This window comes from Varanus komodoensis, unplaced genomic scaffold (genome assembly GCF_004798865.1).
Source record: "Varanus komodoensis strain SLA01 unplaced genomic scaffold, ASM479886v1 scaffold22, whole genome shotgun sequence".
In the NCBI taxonomy this organism is placed as follows: Eukaryota; Metazoa; Chordata; class Lepidosauria; order Squamata; family Varanidae; genus Varanus; species Varanus komodoensis.
Window position 1 is genome coordinate 11,451,331 of NW_025335606.1, and position 14,422 is coordinate 11,465,752.

Below are 14,422 nucleotides of genomic sequence, written 5' to 3' on the forward strand. Positions count from 1 at the left end.
CACTTCACTGCCTACCTGGGACTTCCAAGCCTGATTCAAGGTGCTGGTTCTAACATGTAAGGCCTTACATGGCTTAGAATCTCAATATCTGATAGAATGCCTCTCCTGACCAGAATCTACCTGATCAGCGTTGGAGATCTTCCTTCTAGTGTCCTCTCCAAGAGAGGCTTGGAGGGCGGCAACAAGGCGCAGGGCCTTCTCAGTGGTGACTCTCCCCCCGAAATTACAGAATGATCCCTGAGGAGTCTGGTGCCAACTCAAAGTAAACCAGAACACCATAGATAAGGAAAAACCTCCTGGAAGCCCTCCTCCAGGCTCTTACCTGAAGACAGGTTGTAAAGATGTGTATTATGCAGACAGTTTTTATTAATAATCATTTCTGCTATATTTACATTTTATATAGGTGTTTTTCATACCATCTTGTTGCTTATATCAATTTATAATTGATTTTTTAATTTATTTTACAGTTTTGGGTATCTTTATTTTATGCCATTTTGCATAACTGGAAATCATAAAATCATAGAATAGTGGAGTTGGAAGGGGCCATGAAGGCCCTCAGGTCCAACCTGCTGCTGTTGCAGGACACCACGTTACACCATCCCACTCAGACGGTTGTCCGGATTAAATAACGACTGTGGTTTGCATCCAGGGAAAGATGTCAGGAAAGTGCAGCATGGGAAATGGAACCAGGCAAGGGTATCACAAAGGGAAAGGGGGGCTGACTTGGGGAAAGGGGAATTTATGGAAGGCAGGAAATGTCAACAGACTAGTCAGGGAGCTGGAGCCAAGAAAGGCTGCATGGGGCAGGGAAAGGGTGGCCAGGAGATCATGTGATAGTCAGGCAAGGGGGCTGCAGAGGGAAAGGGTGCCTGCTTGGTGCCAACTCTGCGATCACTCGGGTGCCCGGCTAAGTCTTCCTTCCATTCCAACACATTTAACTGCTTTAAATAGCCTGTGAGGGCATTAGGTCAGCTGTTCCAGCAGGCCTAGTGGTATCAGTCTGTCTTAGTTGTGTGCATCCTTTAAAATTTGGTTTCCAATCTCTAGTGAAATGTTACAATGTTCTAACTGTTACTAACGTTTTATTTTCACGTATTCTATTAATTGCTGTATATTGCCCAGAGAGCATCAACGGTTGGGCAGTAGGCACAGAAATAAAATAAAGAAAGAAATAATGCTAAGAGTATTGAACACACAAAAGCCTGGGATGGAGGAGGCATGGGGATCAAAGGCACCGGGTGAGAAGGCAAGTGGCTGACAATCAAAGGGATCATCAGAAGATAACAACTGCCTTAAAAAGACAGATGAGTCACTGCCGGGAAAAGCAAGCAACTATTCCCACCCTAATCTTCATAATCTGGGGCTGATAGTGGCCGCAGATTATAGGGTTGCTCAGGAATCAGATCACTCGAGTTTAGATGCTACAAGCCCACATATTTGAAAAGGGATTGGACAGATTCATGAGGGAGGAGGCTGACAGCGGTTACTAGACTCGCTGGCTGTGTGCAGCCTCCTTTACCAGAGCCAGCATGCCTGCATACACCAGTTGCTGGGGCACTTGGGCAGGTGGAGGCCTTGCACCCATCCCACTTGAGGGATCCCGAGGGCAGATGGCTTGCCACCGTGTGTATGGAGTGCTGGAACAGAAGGACCTTGGGTCTGATCCAGCCTGGCTTTTCTTACATTCTGTTATGATTGCACCCTCTTTATATCGTTCCAGCACTGCTCCTGCAAGGGTTAAGCTAGTGTGATGGGCACACACTGCATGGAGTAGCAGGCATGTTAACTTCTTCACTTAGTCCGGAGTGCTGACACACTGGGACCCCACTGAGGTGGCAAAATCTACAGAAGCCCTGAGGAAATGTATAAGAAATGATTGGAACACTTCAAATAGAGCTATGAAGTATTGTTGTGGCTGTGAGTTAAGCAGCCATGCTGGTTCTGTTCATGTCACAAATGGGTGTAATTGGACTCTTCCCTTGCCATGGTGTATTATGGCTCAGAATTAGAAAATCGTATGGGTGTATTGGTGGGTGGGGAGTGATGGGCAAACTTTACAATGATCCGATTTTCTTTTCCCGCACAGGTTATGGATATAATCATGTACTGCCTTGAAGGTTCATTAGTCAAGAAAAAGGGACTTCAGGAGTGCTTTCCAGCCATCTGCAGGTAGGATCACAGTAAAAAAAAATGTGGATCACAGCATTGGTTGATGCAAATGTTTTGCAGCTGTAGTTTTACTCTCACCTTTTTGGCATTAAACCTTTTGGCATTGTCCCCTCCACCCATGTGGCCCTGGCATCAGCGGTGGTCCCATTCCCCCATTGGCACAGTCACGGATCCAAATTGGAATTTGGGTAGGTGCAGAAGGCAGTGCTCCTTGCCGCCTCTCTGATATCTTCTGATTCAAGTCATCCAGTCAGTGGGAATGTGAGTGCTCCTACCAGTAATAGGGCAGAGCATTTTGTTCCCCTTTCTCTGCCCCGCTTCACAGGCGTTTTGACTCCATACCCCAGTGTGATCAAGCCGCTCAGCTACCAGGAAAAAGCGATGGCCTCAGAGGTCATGTCCAAATATGTCACTGACGCATGCTCACATAGCCAGCAGCCTTCAGAAGAATGCGGTGCCCAGGCAGGCTGAATACCAAGCCCAAGTCATGTGCAATTGTGCACATGCGGGCTGCTGCTACACATTTGTGGTGGTCGGCCACATCACCACTACCCCACGCACACACGTGGGCACCAGAAATGCGACGGGCCTGCAGGCTGTGCTGGCACTCCATCCTGTTGGGCCACCCGGCTGCTCAAGCACTTCACTGCCAACATCCTGTTGCATTCAGGCGTTAGTTTCCATAGATCAAGCTACATAACTACTCACCCCAAGAATCTGTGCAATTGTGAAATGGCTTGCAGCATTTAAACTCCTCACCGCAAAGAATTGGTTTCTTCACAGCAAGATCCCCCTAACTTGAATCTGGGAAGCCCACCTTAAGCTAGAATTCTATCAATAATGCAGTTTCTGTAGGGAGATTAATATACAGGACTCAGTACCAAGTTATCATAAACAGGAATGCATAGAGGAACCAAGATAATTCAGACACAGCAGTCTTCTCAGATAATGGCTTGCTTTAAAAATACTCCTTTACTGACCACTGCTCCCTATCTCTAATTTGAGACGGTAAGTGTAGAAACTGTAATGGAATGGCAGGCCTTGTCTCTCCCTCTTGATGTGGCTGCTCCATTGTCCTCAGAATCCTGTTGTTCTCTGGTTCCCACTGACTCCGAGTGCCAGTTGGTGGCAGGGCGTGAGCCTTCTTTCACAGCTAGAGCTGATCTGAAGTTACAGTCCCCCTTCCCATGTAGTCAGCTGCAGAGCTTGGCCATGCCAAGTTCCCCAGCTTTGAAGTTTCCATTTCAAAACTGGAGTCCAGATCATCCTTCTCTGATTAAGAATCCAACTCAGATTCCTGTGCTAATGCCCCCTGTATTGCTTGGGACTGTCTCCAGAACTGATCGGGCTGGATATTCAGCAGCTCTGTACACTCCTGGAAGGCATCCTCAAATGTTAATGTTTGCTTTTAAAAATACGTGTGGTTGAGAGAACTCTGAAGCTGTTCCCCAGTGGCGGTAAAATGCAGTTCACAACTAATAGTGTAATCACTTCAGGCCATGTTTGTTTGCATGAAAACCAGTTGTACTTCAGATAAATCACATTACAGTGCATCTGTAACATACGCATAGCTTGCTAAAATGACTGATGGCAACCCAGATTCTACCTTTCTAACATTTAACTTCTTGAGATAAGGAGAAACAATTGAAGCTTTAGCAACTAAATCAAGAACAAAATGCAAGCATTGAGCAAAGTTTCAAGTGATCTGCAAGTGGAGAAGTTGTAAGGTGACATTGCTGCCTTCCTTCTAAGTACTGCTGTTTTGAGTGCTTTTCTGAAACAGGTGTTGTTTTGTGTGCCATCAAGTCATCTCCAACTCCTGGTGACCCTGTGAGTAAGTGCCCTGCAGAATATCCTGTTGGCAGTTCTGCCCAGTTCTTGTAAGCACAAAACTGCAGCTTCCTTTATGGAACCAGTCCATCTCATATTTGGGCATCCTCTCGTCCTCCTGCTTTTACATTCCGTAACATTTTTGTGTCCTCCATTTTGCTTCAGTAGAAAACTCTGCCTTGATCTAGATCCCACTTGTTTAACTTTTGATTGGTCCAGGCTGTTTGCAAAGCTCTCCTTTAGCATCATGTTTCAATCACATCCATTTTCATCCTCTTCACTGTCCAGTTTTTGTACCCATTCTTAGTGATTAGGAATACAATAGTGTGGATGCTCTTGGCCTTGGTCTCCAGGAAAAAGTCTTTACTCTGGATTATCTTTTCCATTCCCTTCATTGCTGCCCTTCCAGTCTCGATCTTCTCATTCTTTGGCTGCATTCCTCACTGGAACTAATGATTGAGCCAAAGTCTGTCACAATTTCTTCATTGTCAACATTGAAATTGTGTAATGTGTATGTCATTATGATTTTTGTTTACTTAACATTCATCTGCAGTCCTGTCTTTGCATTGTCTTGTTTCAGTTTCATCAGGAGTCATTTCAATTAATTGCTGCTTTCTGGCAGTAAGATGGGCTCATCTGCATGTCTTAAATTATTGAGGTACGGTCCACCAGGTTTCACCTCTTTTTCCTCTGAACCTTATCCAGCGTTCCTTATGAAACAACCTGGGTACAGAATGAGCAGATGAATAATGGTGTATTCCATCTCCTCAATACCTTTGACTATAGGAAATCATTCTATTTCTCTGTATTCTGACCGAACAGTAGCTTCTTGTCCAGGATCAGGACAACCTGATCACCTTATTTATTTCCAAATCATCCATAACTTCTCCCGATCCACAGAGTTAATGGCTGTAGCATAGTCTGTAAAACACAGACTGATCTTCTGAAACTTTTTGGTGCCCTTCAGCAGCCCAGCATGCATCTGCTGCCTTTTAAAGGGAAATTTTTGCTGGAGGAAAACTGTTTTGATCAGCATTTCTAAAGCTGATCCCTCAGGTAATAAAATCAAGCTGATAGTCTTGTTTCTTCATTATTTAAACTTTTCTCCAAGCAGCTTGCTATTCATGAAGCAGGCATAATGGTTGCAGCTATGCTTATTTATTTAAAGCATTTTAATCCCATCATGAATCCAGAACAGATCTCTAGAAGGCAAAAATCATACCAGCACGTAAGTAAAACATAGTCTTCAGTATATAAAATTATGCAGTAAACGCCATTCAACCATTGAAATTCTGGGTGAATAAGAAGGTTTTGGCCTGGGGCCAAAATGAGTAATGCATTGCCACCAGGTTCTGTAGCCTGGGTGCTACCACAGAGAAGGCCCTACCCAAGGCAGCTACTCTTCTAGCCTCTTTCAAAGAGGGCTTTCAGAGAAGGACGTCAGTGCAAGTTCTTAAAGTTTGAACAGGTGTATTTGGAAGGAGACGTTCCTTCAGATAGCCAAGCCCTAAACCATTTAGGGCTTTGTATGTCAATGTTCACACTTTAAATTAGACCCAGACTTCAATGGGTAACCAGTGAACATGACACAGGACTGCCACCATATGATCTTGCCTGCCAGTTCTAGTAAGTAGCCTGATGGCTCTATTCTGTAACAATGGAAGTATCCAGATCATTTTCAAGGGTAGCCCCACACAGAGCATGTCACAACAGTCCAAGCAGGAGGTTACCTGAGCATGGATTACTGTTACTAGGCTCTGCCTGCCCAGGTAAGGATGTAGTGGATGCCAGGATGTAGTGGATTCCTGACAGTTAGGACCCCAAGGGTATGGAATGGGCTTCCACGGGAGGTGGTTGAAGCCCCATTGGTGAGGGTGTTCAAGGATAGGCTGGACATGCACATGGTGGGCAAGTCATAAGCGGAGCTGGCTGGAGCCAGGGGTCAGACTAGATGGCCCGGGAGGCCTCTTATGACACGCTCTGCTTCTGTGTAGTCAATGGAACAGCTGAAGCTGGTGGATAGTGTTCCTTGCCACAGCAACCACCCCCCACCCCACAACAAGCTCCTGCAGCACTACATTGTGACACATCTTAAAATTTGAATGTGCTCTGGAAAGTTTCAGCCCAGTGAGGGTTACCTGCTGTGTTGTGCACAGGTGTTTATGAATGCAGGTGTCATTTTAACTTCCGTGTTTGCTCCAGCAGCACTGGTATAGCATCCCCCTCCACTGCTGTATTTTCTGTGTAAATGTGTGGAACTTTCCACAATAGCAAGATGCTCTTACTGCTTCCCCAAAGCGGAGAATATAGGCATGCATGGCATCAGCGATGCCTTTGGTTAAACAAGATGCAAAAGCAAGGAAGGAACTGCAGTGCTGTTGAGAATCCACTGTTTGTCACATACTTGAAATGAAATAGCAAGGACAAATTGGAATTAATGTGAAAAACCTCTCTATCCTGGAAGCTGGTTTAATAGAGACGCATTGCCCTTTAAATTGTGTTAAATAGCATGCGTTATATCTTATTGTACATAATTATGGCTCCTATAAAAATGATACAGCATTCTACTAATGACAGGACAGATTGGCTTCTCTCTTTACGGTTTTGCATTGTAACTCTGGAGGGAATCCAAGTGGAAACACTCGACACAGTCCTGGTATTACATCTTTTAATATGATCCCCCTCTTATGCTGATTAAATGTGCTGCTTCATACCTCTTGTTCTCCTGTATTACTGATGCACCAAACAATATCAGGGCCCCCTTTTGATCTCAGTTCGTGTTGCTACCAATGATAACCAATGTCCCCTAGGTGAAGTGTCTGGTGCCAGCATTGTTTGATGTTCCAGCAGGGGTGAACTGCTGGACAGAAAAGCACTGTGGGTCTTACCCTAACACAGAGCCCCTGTCCCACCCCAGTACCCTCCAGCTGTACAGAACTGCAGTTCCAAATACCCAGATTTTGGGAGTTGTAGACAAGCACCTCTGGAGGACACCCATCTTGGATAAAGAAGTCCCAGGGGGGGTTAATAGGAAGTGGAATTTCACATTTCGTTTTTTGTCGCAGTTTGGCCCCAAAGTATCAGGCTTTTGCAGAGCCCCCATGGCAACAGGTGAGACCAGGAATGGCTGCTGAAGAGTGGTGGAGAGACTTAACAAATGGTTAACCATGTTGTGTATTATTGTCATTTAATTTTAAATAATAATACAGTACAAAGGCAGGGACAGAGGCACTTGTGGGATTTCCAGCCTCTGGTGCATAGCATAATGATACGACGCAGCTTGGCTCGCAAGGAAGGCATGTGTTGTTCCGACACAGGGCACACGATGCCTTGGGTCAGCCTGCCACTCACTCCTCTGTTGTCGCCTCTGAAGCTTCAGATTGATTCCTGTATCAGACTGCCTCTGCACTCTGTCCAGAAATGCAGCTGTAGGGGCAAGTCGCTAGTTGTGCTTCTGGCATGCCCTCTCTTATCTGGCATATCCCAAATAACCCATTTTGGATCTACCCTTTATTACTTCCCTGAGTTGGCCCTGCCCCTCATGACAAATCCTGACCTGAAAAGTGGCATTAACATCTTAGAAACATAGAAACAGAAACAGAGTGAGTCAGAAGGGGTCTCCTGGGCCATCTAGTCTGACTTCTGTCTCCAGCTGGCTCAGCTCATGACATGCCTACCATCTTGTAAATATATAAATGTTGTGTTGCCCATAGAGACTCTTTCCCTGCACACTTGCTTCCTGACACATCTAACACCAATCACTAGGTCTGCAAAATTTAGTCAGTTAGTTAAAACAGTGCTGACAATTGCCTTTCCCATTTACATTCATTAAAGATTCGAAGTTAGGCTGCCCTGGAGCATGCTTTGTAGATCAAAACAAAAAAAGTTAACTTGCAAAACAGTTGGGTTGCATTGCAAAGTAAATTAGCTTACTCTCAGAGCTCAAATCTGTTCCTTAATTTTAGCATCTTATTTTAGCCAGGATATAATTGACACCTTGCATCCACTAAAACGACAACTAGGACTTTGCAGTTTTAAAGAGTACACATTACAAAGCTCATTTTGGACGGCGACATTTCATATGCCGCAGGTCAGCAGTTGGGAATCACAATAGTGCTCAACTCTGAGGCCATTTCGTTACGGTTACTATTTAGATGTGCATCTGGATCTCACTGTCCTGGAAGAGGACGGTTAGTCAAAGCAGTCTGCATCCGCTCTGTGGTGAGAAGCCGGGATGCCCAGAGCAGCCGTTTTATAAGCAAAGTGACCATATATAACCCCCATCAGCTCTCTTGGTTCACTTGCTAGCCAGAATCTCTGCATGGCATTCAGAACTAGTCTCTTCCAATATTTGGGGTAATCTTGTATTTCATCATACTTGCCCAGTAAAATGCCAGACTGAAGTCCTGCAAGAGGAAACAATAAAATAGTGGTCGTAATTGTGTTAGGCATAGGGTAATGTAGCTTTTGACATTTTGAAAATGTTACAGGCAGTAGGACCTCCTGTATTTCCTCCAACTTGTTTAGGCCTTAATTCAGCAAGATCTGCAGCACAATTGTTTTGTGCGTATCTGCCTTTGAAGGATGGGTATCACTGAACTGCAGGCTTTTATGGTGCTTGGGATTATGATTCAGTGAAGATGATTCACTGAAATGAATATTTGCATTCCTGCAATGCCCTCTTCATTATAATGGATCTTGTACAGGAGAAATCCCAGTGAATTGTGCTGAGTCCATTGAGAACCTTACTGAGCCAAACACGGCAGACTGATGGATGCCTATATTGCTGACTTAGATTAGGTTCATACAGTCCGACATGTTGCATTTTCTGTTGCTCCAGCATCATGTTTGCAAATTGATTCCAGCTCTTTGTGGGAGGCGATTCATAGCCATTCATCTGAGTAGACCTTAAAAGTAGGGTGACATTGAATGCATAGTTAACCATTAATTAGCAATCCAAGTATTTCAGAATGTATTGAGTAAGCTGGCAAGTATAAGAGAAACTCTTGTGGTCCACACATTTATCGCCTCTGCGATCTGGAATGTACCACGCTTGCAGGGAAGCATTGCACCCATACCAGGAGGCAGTGTTGTACCCGCGTCATAGAATGCCAACAAGAGTAAGAGCTTAGTGGTGTCCTTCGCATACAGCTATGACTTTTACGTCAGCCATGAATACGATCAAGCATTTGGTGGTTCCACAGGCTCAAAGATGGAGCTGAAACAGAAAATTATGGAAGCATCAATAGGGTGAGATTATCAGATGCCAGGAAGCTTAAAAGGTTGTTTTGTTTAGCGTACTCATTCTCATTGGGAGCCATCCCGAGACACTAGTGGTAGATGGGTTAGAAAAGTTTTTAATCAAACAAACAAATGTTGGAATTTGGGATAAACACAATGTGTGGGGGAGATAGAAGGAAGAGAAACCATCAAGAATACTGGTCCAAGGGCAAATGTGGAAAAAGTGTCCATTTAAGCTTCCATAACTGTCTTGACAGCCAACATTTTTATGTTCTGCAAGCTTCTCGGGAGACCAGAAAAACAACACTTGGCCTGCTAATATCTTATTGATGAATCTTAGATTACAGAAGGGGTAGCTATGGTTTCCACTATATAGTCCATTCTCGTTGCTTTCACTTTTCAGATCACTAAGAAGGTTAGTAACTAGATACATCTGTGGGGCTGACAGGAGGCATGTCAGTTCAATAGCCACAAGCCCCTTCTTCTGTGGAGACCTCCTTATGGCCTCAGTTTAGAGATCCGGCCCAGCAGGCAGAGAAGAATTCCCCGTGAGATTCTCAAGGCTGTTTTACTTGCATGCATGGATTACTGCATGCCCATGTTTCCTTCTGCCAGGGCTAACTGCAAGCAGCTGCATCTCAGGAGGCCACCAAAGTGTGACTCTAAGTGTGCGCTTTTGGCTACAAGTGAGCTGGACGGGAGCATAATGAGATGTTGTATGTCTGTAGAATCTTATCTCAGGGTAGGCAGGGTATCCTTAACATCATCTTTCAACAATGTTAATATTGGTTTTCTCTGTATAAATTGGTTTTGCATGGCACATCCTGCAATGGTACTGCAACAGTTTTGGATCTGTGGCAGTGAAGAAATTCTGTGCAGCACCTCTGGCAGTGTGATCTCTGTATAGCTGTTGTGGTCCAGTTTCCATTTCTTTTCACAGTGAATTTGGTGATGCCAAGCTGCATGCTAATGCAAGTCATGTGCTTTCAGTATTTTGGTGCTTGCATTTACTTGCTATTCCTCACTTGTAGTCAGAGCTGTTCTAAAAAAAAAAAAAAAGCAGGGTTATCCTTCCAGCAGAAATAAGGGTAAGGTAAAAAAAGTAAAGGTTTCCCCATGACATTAAAGTCCAGTCATGTCTGACTCTTGGGGGCGGTGCTCATCGCGGTTTCCTAGCCGAGGGAGCCAGCGTTTGTCCACAGACAGTCTCCGTGGTCATGTGGCCGGCATGACTAAACACCAGAGTGCACAGAACGCTGTTACCTGCCCACCGAAGTGGTACCTTTTTATCCACTTGCATTTGTCTACTTTCGAGCTGCAAGGTTGGCAGGAGCTGGGACGGAGCAATGGGAGCTCACTCCTTCTGTGGATTCGAACCGGCAACCTTTCAATCAACCAGCCCAGCAACTCAGCAGTTTAAACCACTGCGCCACATCAAAAGTCCATAGAACAAAAGTCACACACTAACCCTGAGGTACCCCACCGGTTATGAATTTAGAAGGGGGCAATTGTGCTGTATTTCTGTCATGAAGAAGATGGTGATGTTGCATTGCATTTATAGCCTGCCTCTTCCCCCTTGTGAGGAACCCAAGAAAGCTTGCATAGCTGCATTTTAATATCCTCACGAGAGCAATCCTGTGAGCTAGGTCAGGCTGAGAGTGAGTACTGGCCCAAAGTCACCCAGTGAGCTCCATGGCCAAGTGGGGACAAGAACCCACAATACCCAGGACCCCTGTCCAGCACTGCAACCTCCATACCAGTTCACATTGTGTATGTGTGATATCCCCATTATCTCCAGGGAAGAGGTAGGGACAAATCCAGCCTTGAAACTGTGGAGAGTCATTGTTGTCCGGTGTTGACAACACCAGGCGAAATGGACCAATGGCTTGGCCCAGTAGAAGGCACCTTCCTATGCATGGTGTCCCAAACTCTTCCTGCAACAGCATAGCAATGAATTCCCAAAGATAAAGTCTCTTTTTTCCAAACAACAGACTTCGCCAGGAGCAGACTGTAACAGAAGAAACATGCTATAACATCTTTCTGAATTAAACCGTTTGAGAATGCCTGTGCTGTTTTTTTGGGATGAGTGGGTGGTGCTCTTCCAAACTATACACACAAATGCCATGGGCATTCATAAAGGAGGAAAAAAGCTTTTTTTTTTTTAAATCTTAATGTTCTTGAGTTAGAGTTTTCAGTGTGACTTGTTTCTGCATGAGGAGGAGGATCAGTTTGTTCTTAAGGCAAGGGGACAAACCAAAGAAAGTAGTGTGCCATGGTGTCACCAGAGCTAGGAATACTGGAGAATTCTCTAGTAGATTAAAATTTATTTATTTACGTCAAGTTTTTATAAACCGTTGTTTAGTAGACACTCTCAGAACCATGTGCAGCTTGGATTCCAGGACTCCAACCTTCAGATTCCTTAGCAGACCAACTTTTTCTAGGTCACATGGACTTGGAGACCAGCGTTTCACTTTTGGGTGTGATTCTCTGTGAATCCACATTAGCAGTGATGCTCAAATGCACACTTCCACCACCAGCACTAACGCACATTACCTGATGTGTGCTATTTACAATGACCATTCATTAATACGTTTTCTTGCATTTGCATGAGTGTAGAATGAAATTCTGGTTTAAAAAAGAGAATTCCATCATGCACAGATAATGGTACAGAGACCGCTCAACGATCCGTGGAACAAAGATGGAAGGAACATAACAAAATCTGTACGTCCCTTACCACAGCTAAGGTTTCTTTTTGGGATGGGGTTGTGAAATAAAGCATTCATACTAGCCCTGATATTAATTACTGGAATGCAGTACACAAAAGAGTAAAGCAGTCTTACATCACAAACTGTCTCATCAAATCTCACTTGCTCCTCACTCTCATGCTCAATTCAGGTTCTACATGGTCAGCTATTATGAGCGGAGTCACCGAATAGCAGTTGGATCTCGCAATGGTTCAGTGGCCCTTTACGACATCAGGACTGGAAAATGTCAGGTAAATAAATCATTCTGATCTCCTCTCTGCAAACGGTAGAAGTTATTGAAAGGAAAGAGACTAGCTGAGCACCAGTTGACATGCTGAGTCGCTGGAACATTATGGATAATGCTAAGGGGGAATCAATAGTTTAATGAAGGACTCAATGTATATAGAGTCTTACTGTTTTCATTTGCTGTAACTGAATGGCGAGCACAGATGGGTTAATAATAGCTGTCCAAAAAAGCCGTAACTTCTTGCAGAGTACCTTGAACGTTTCGCCTCCTTCGGGACTGGTTTTGTATTTTTGCTAATAGCTAAGCAGAGCTATTTTAGTAAGAACTTTGAGCACAGAAGCAACACCCTCATTCCCCTTTTCTGTATTCAAGGATTTGGGCAAGAAGTGTAGTAGATTTTTATTTAAGGAGAGCACTAATAATCCTCATCAAAATATAGTAGAGTTAAGCTGCATTATTAATTTCGATCTACTTCCTATGAGCATACTTATGATCAGACTGCAAATTTACTTGAGTAAAAACCCCTTTGACTGTTGGAAACATAGTAAACACTCTATGAGATTAGAGATGTGAAACCCTTCACTGCCTATTTCCTAGTATTATTATGATACTTTTGTGACATCTCCCATCCCACAGACATACACACCCCTTTTATGCATCTTCTTTGCAGTAGCTAAACTAAGGTGGGTAATCCCTTTGCCTATTGGACAGTATACAATGAAATTATTAACAACAGCAACAATAATAATGCCTAATTAATTAGGCCAGGGGCATCCTATTTAATTAATCTCAGCTACATTTATAATTGTAGCCTGAAGCTAATTTAGTTCATTTTCATTTTTTTATTTTAAATTTCCCAATGAATGGAATACCATATCTATTTATTTTAGAATGTACATCTCTGTTCCTTAAAAAACCTGTAGTAAAAAGACAAGTTTATTCAGATTTAAAGGCTGAGAACTAATTTATAATATTTATAATATTTTCCATATGTTATGAACTTATACCCTGGAATAGTGTATTCCCCCTTATACTTTTTGAAAGAAAATCCATGAACATAAATGCATTTTTATATTCTGATATGACCAGTGTTGACTTCTAAGGAACAATTTTCACATCTGGCAACTAATTTCAGGAGATACTATAGTATTGAGCACAATGTGTCTCAGTTCTCTGTTAGAATAAATGAGATTTTAGTCTCTTTACCAATGGATGAATTTTGTGATGGGTCCATCTTGAACTTGGTTTTTAACACATAGATGATCCCAAAATATTATGCAGAGTTTCGGGGCAAACTTTATACTTTTTTGTAGGCAAGTCTTACTCTTCTTTAAGTCCAGTTTGCTCTTTGGCCTCCTCCCGCCCCCGCCCCCCACTTCCCCAGCTGGAACAGCCACACAGAGAGGAGTTAATCTTGATTTTTTTCCCCGGCTGCCATCGTTTGCTTGCCAGCATATCTGCAGGGTAAACACATGGAATTCTATTTCCACCCCTAGTTCTAGAAAGCGTGGCTCCACATTATGGATTCCAAACTGTGCTTTTAAAAATGTGTCTGTGTCTAAAGTATCTAACAAAGGTCAGAGGTGCTGATGGACAGGCTGCGCAAGCGCTCACAGCTACATCTCTGTATGAATGGCTGAATCTGCAATGAAAATCTTCCCTCTGGCTTGGTTTGCCCTTGGTTCAGTAGACGTACTGGAGTATCACATCTTCCTGGCTCCCCCATCCCCCCGCAGCCCCTTTCTCCCAGCAACCTTTTAGGATGCATCCCATGAACTGTCAACAGCCAGCTAGGAAAAGCAAATGGGGGCTTTTATTTAATCATCCCAGCCACAACAGCTTGTTTTTATTTTGCCCTCTTCTCTTACGTTAGTAAAGCTACTCCTAGATCTGGTTAGGTAATCTGCGTGTAAACAGTTCTGTCAGCCAATTTGAGAAGATTCATGGTGGTCCTGAACATAGAACATATTTTGCTCAGAAAAAGTTCTCATTTCAAGTACGCTCAAGTACAGACCGCTTCACACAATTATTCTGTGCATTGCTGTCTGCTTTCATTTTCAGTCTGGATTGTCCTTTGTGCGGCATGCATTCTGTCGGCATTACTGGATTCAACGTGCACTGGGCAGGGACGGTGCCGCTCATGTTCTCTGTGTATTACCAACCCTACAGTGGTGCAGTAAAGGAGGTTTCT

The 14,422-nt window shown here is 43.8% G+C and overlaps 1 protein-coding gene across 3 annotated transcripts in view; it reads left to right on the forward strand.

The window, feature by feature from the left end:
- The window catches only part of WDR7 (WD repeat domain 7), a 234,924-nt gene that overhangs the window by 177,475 nt on the left and 43,027 nt on the right, over nucleotides 1–14,422 (forward strand). For all 3 annotated transcript variants that reach the window (XM_044431250.1, XM_044431252.1, XM_044431251.1), the window contains 2 exons: nucleotides 2,087–2,169; nucleotides 12,136–12,235. In XM_044431250.1, the coding sequence (XP_044287185.1) occupies nucleotides 2,087–2,169; nucleotides 12,136–12,235 (183 nt within the window). The remainder of the gene's footprint in view (nucleotides 1–2,086; nucleotides 2,170–12,135; nucleotides 12,236–14,422) is intronic.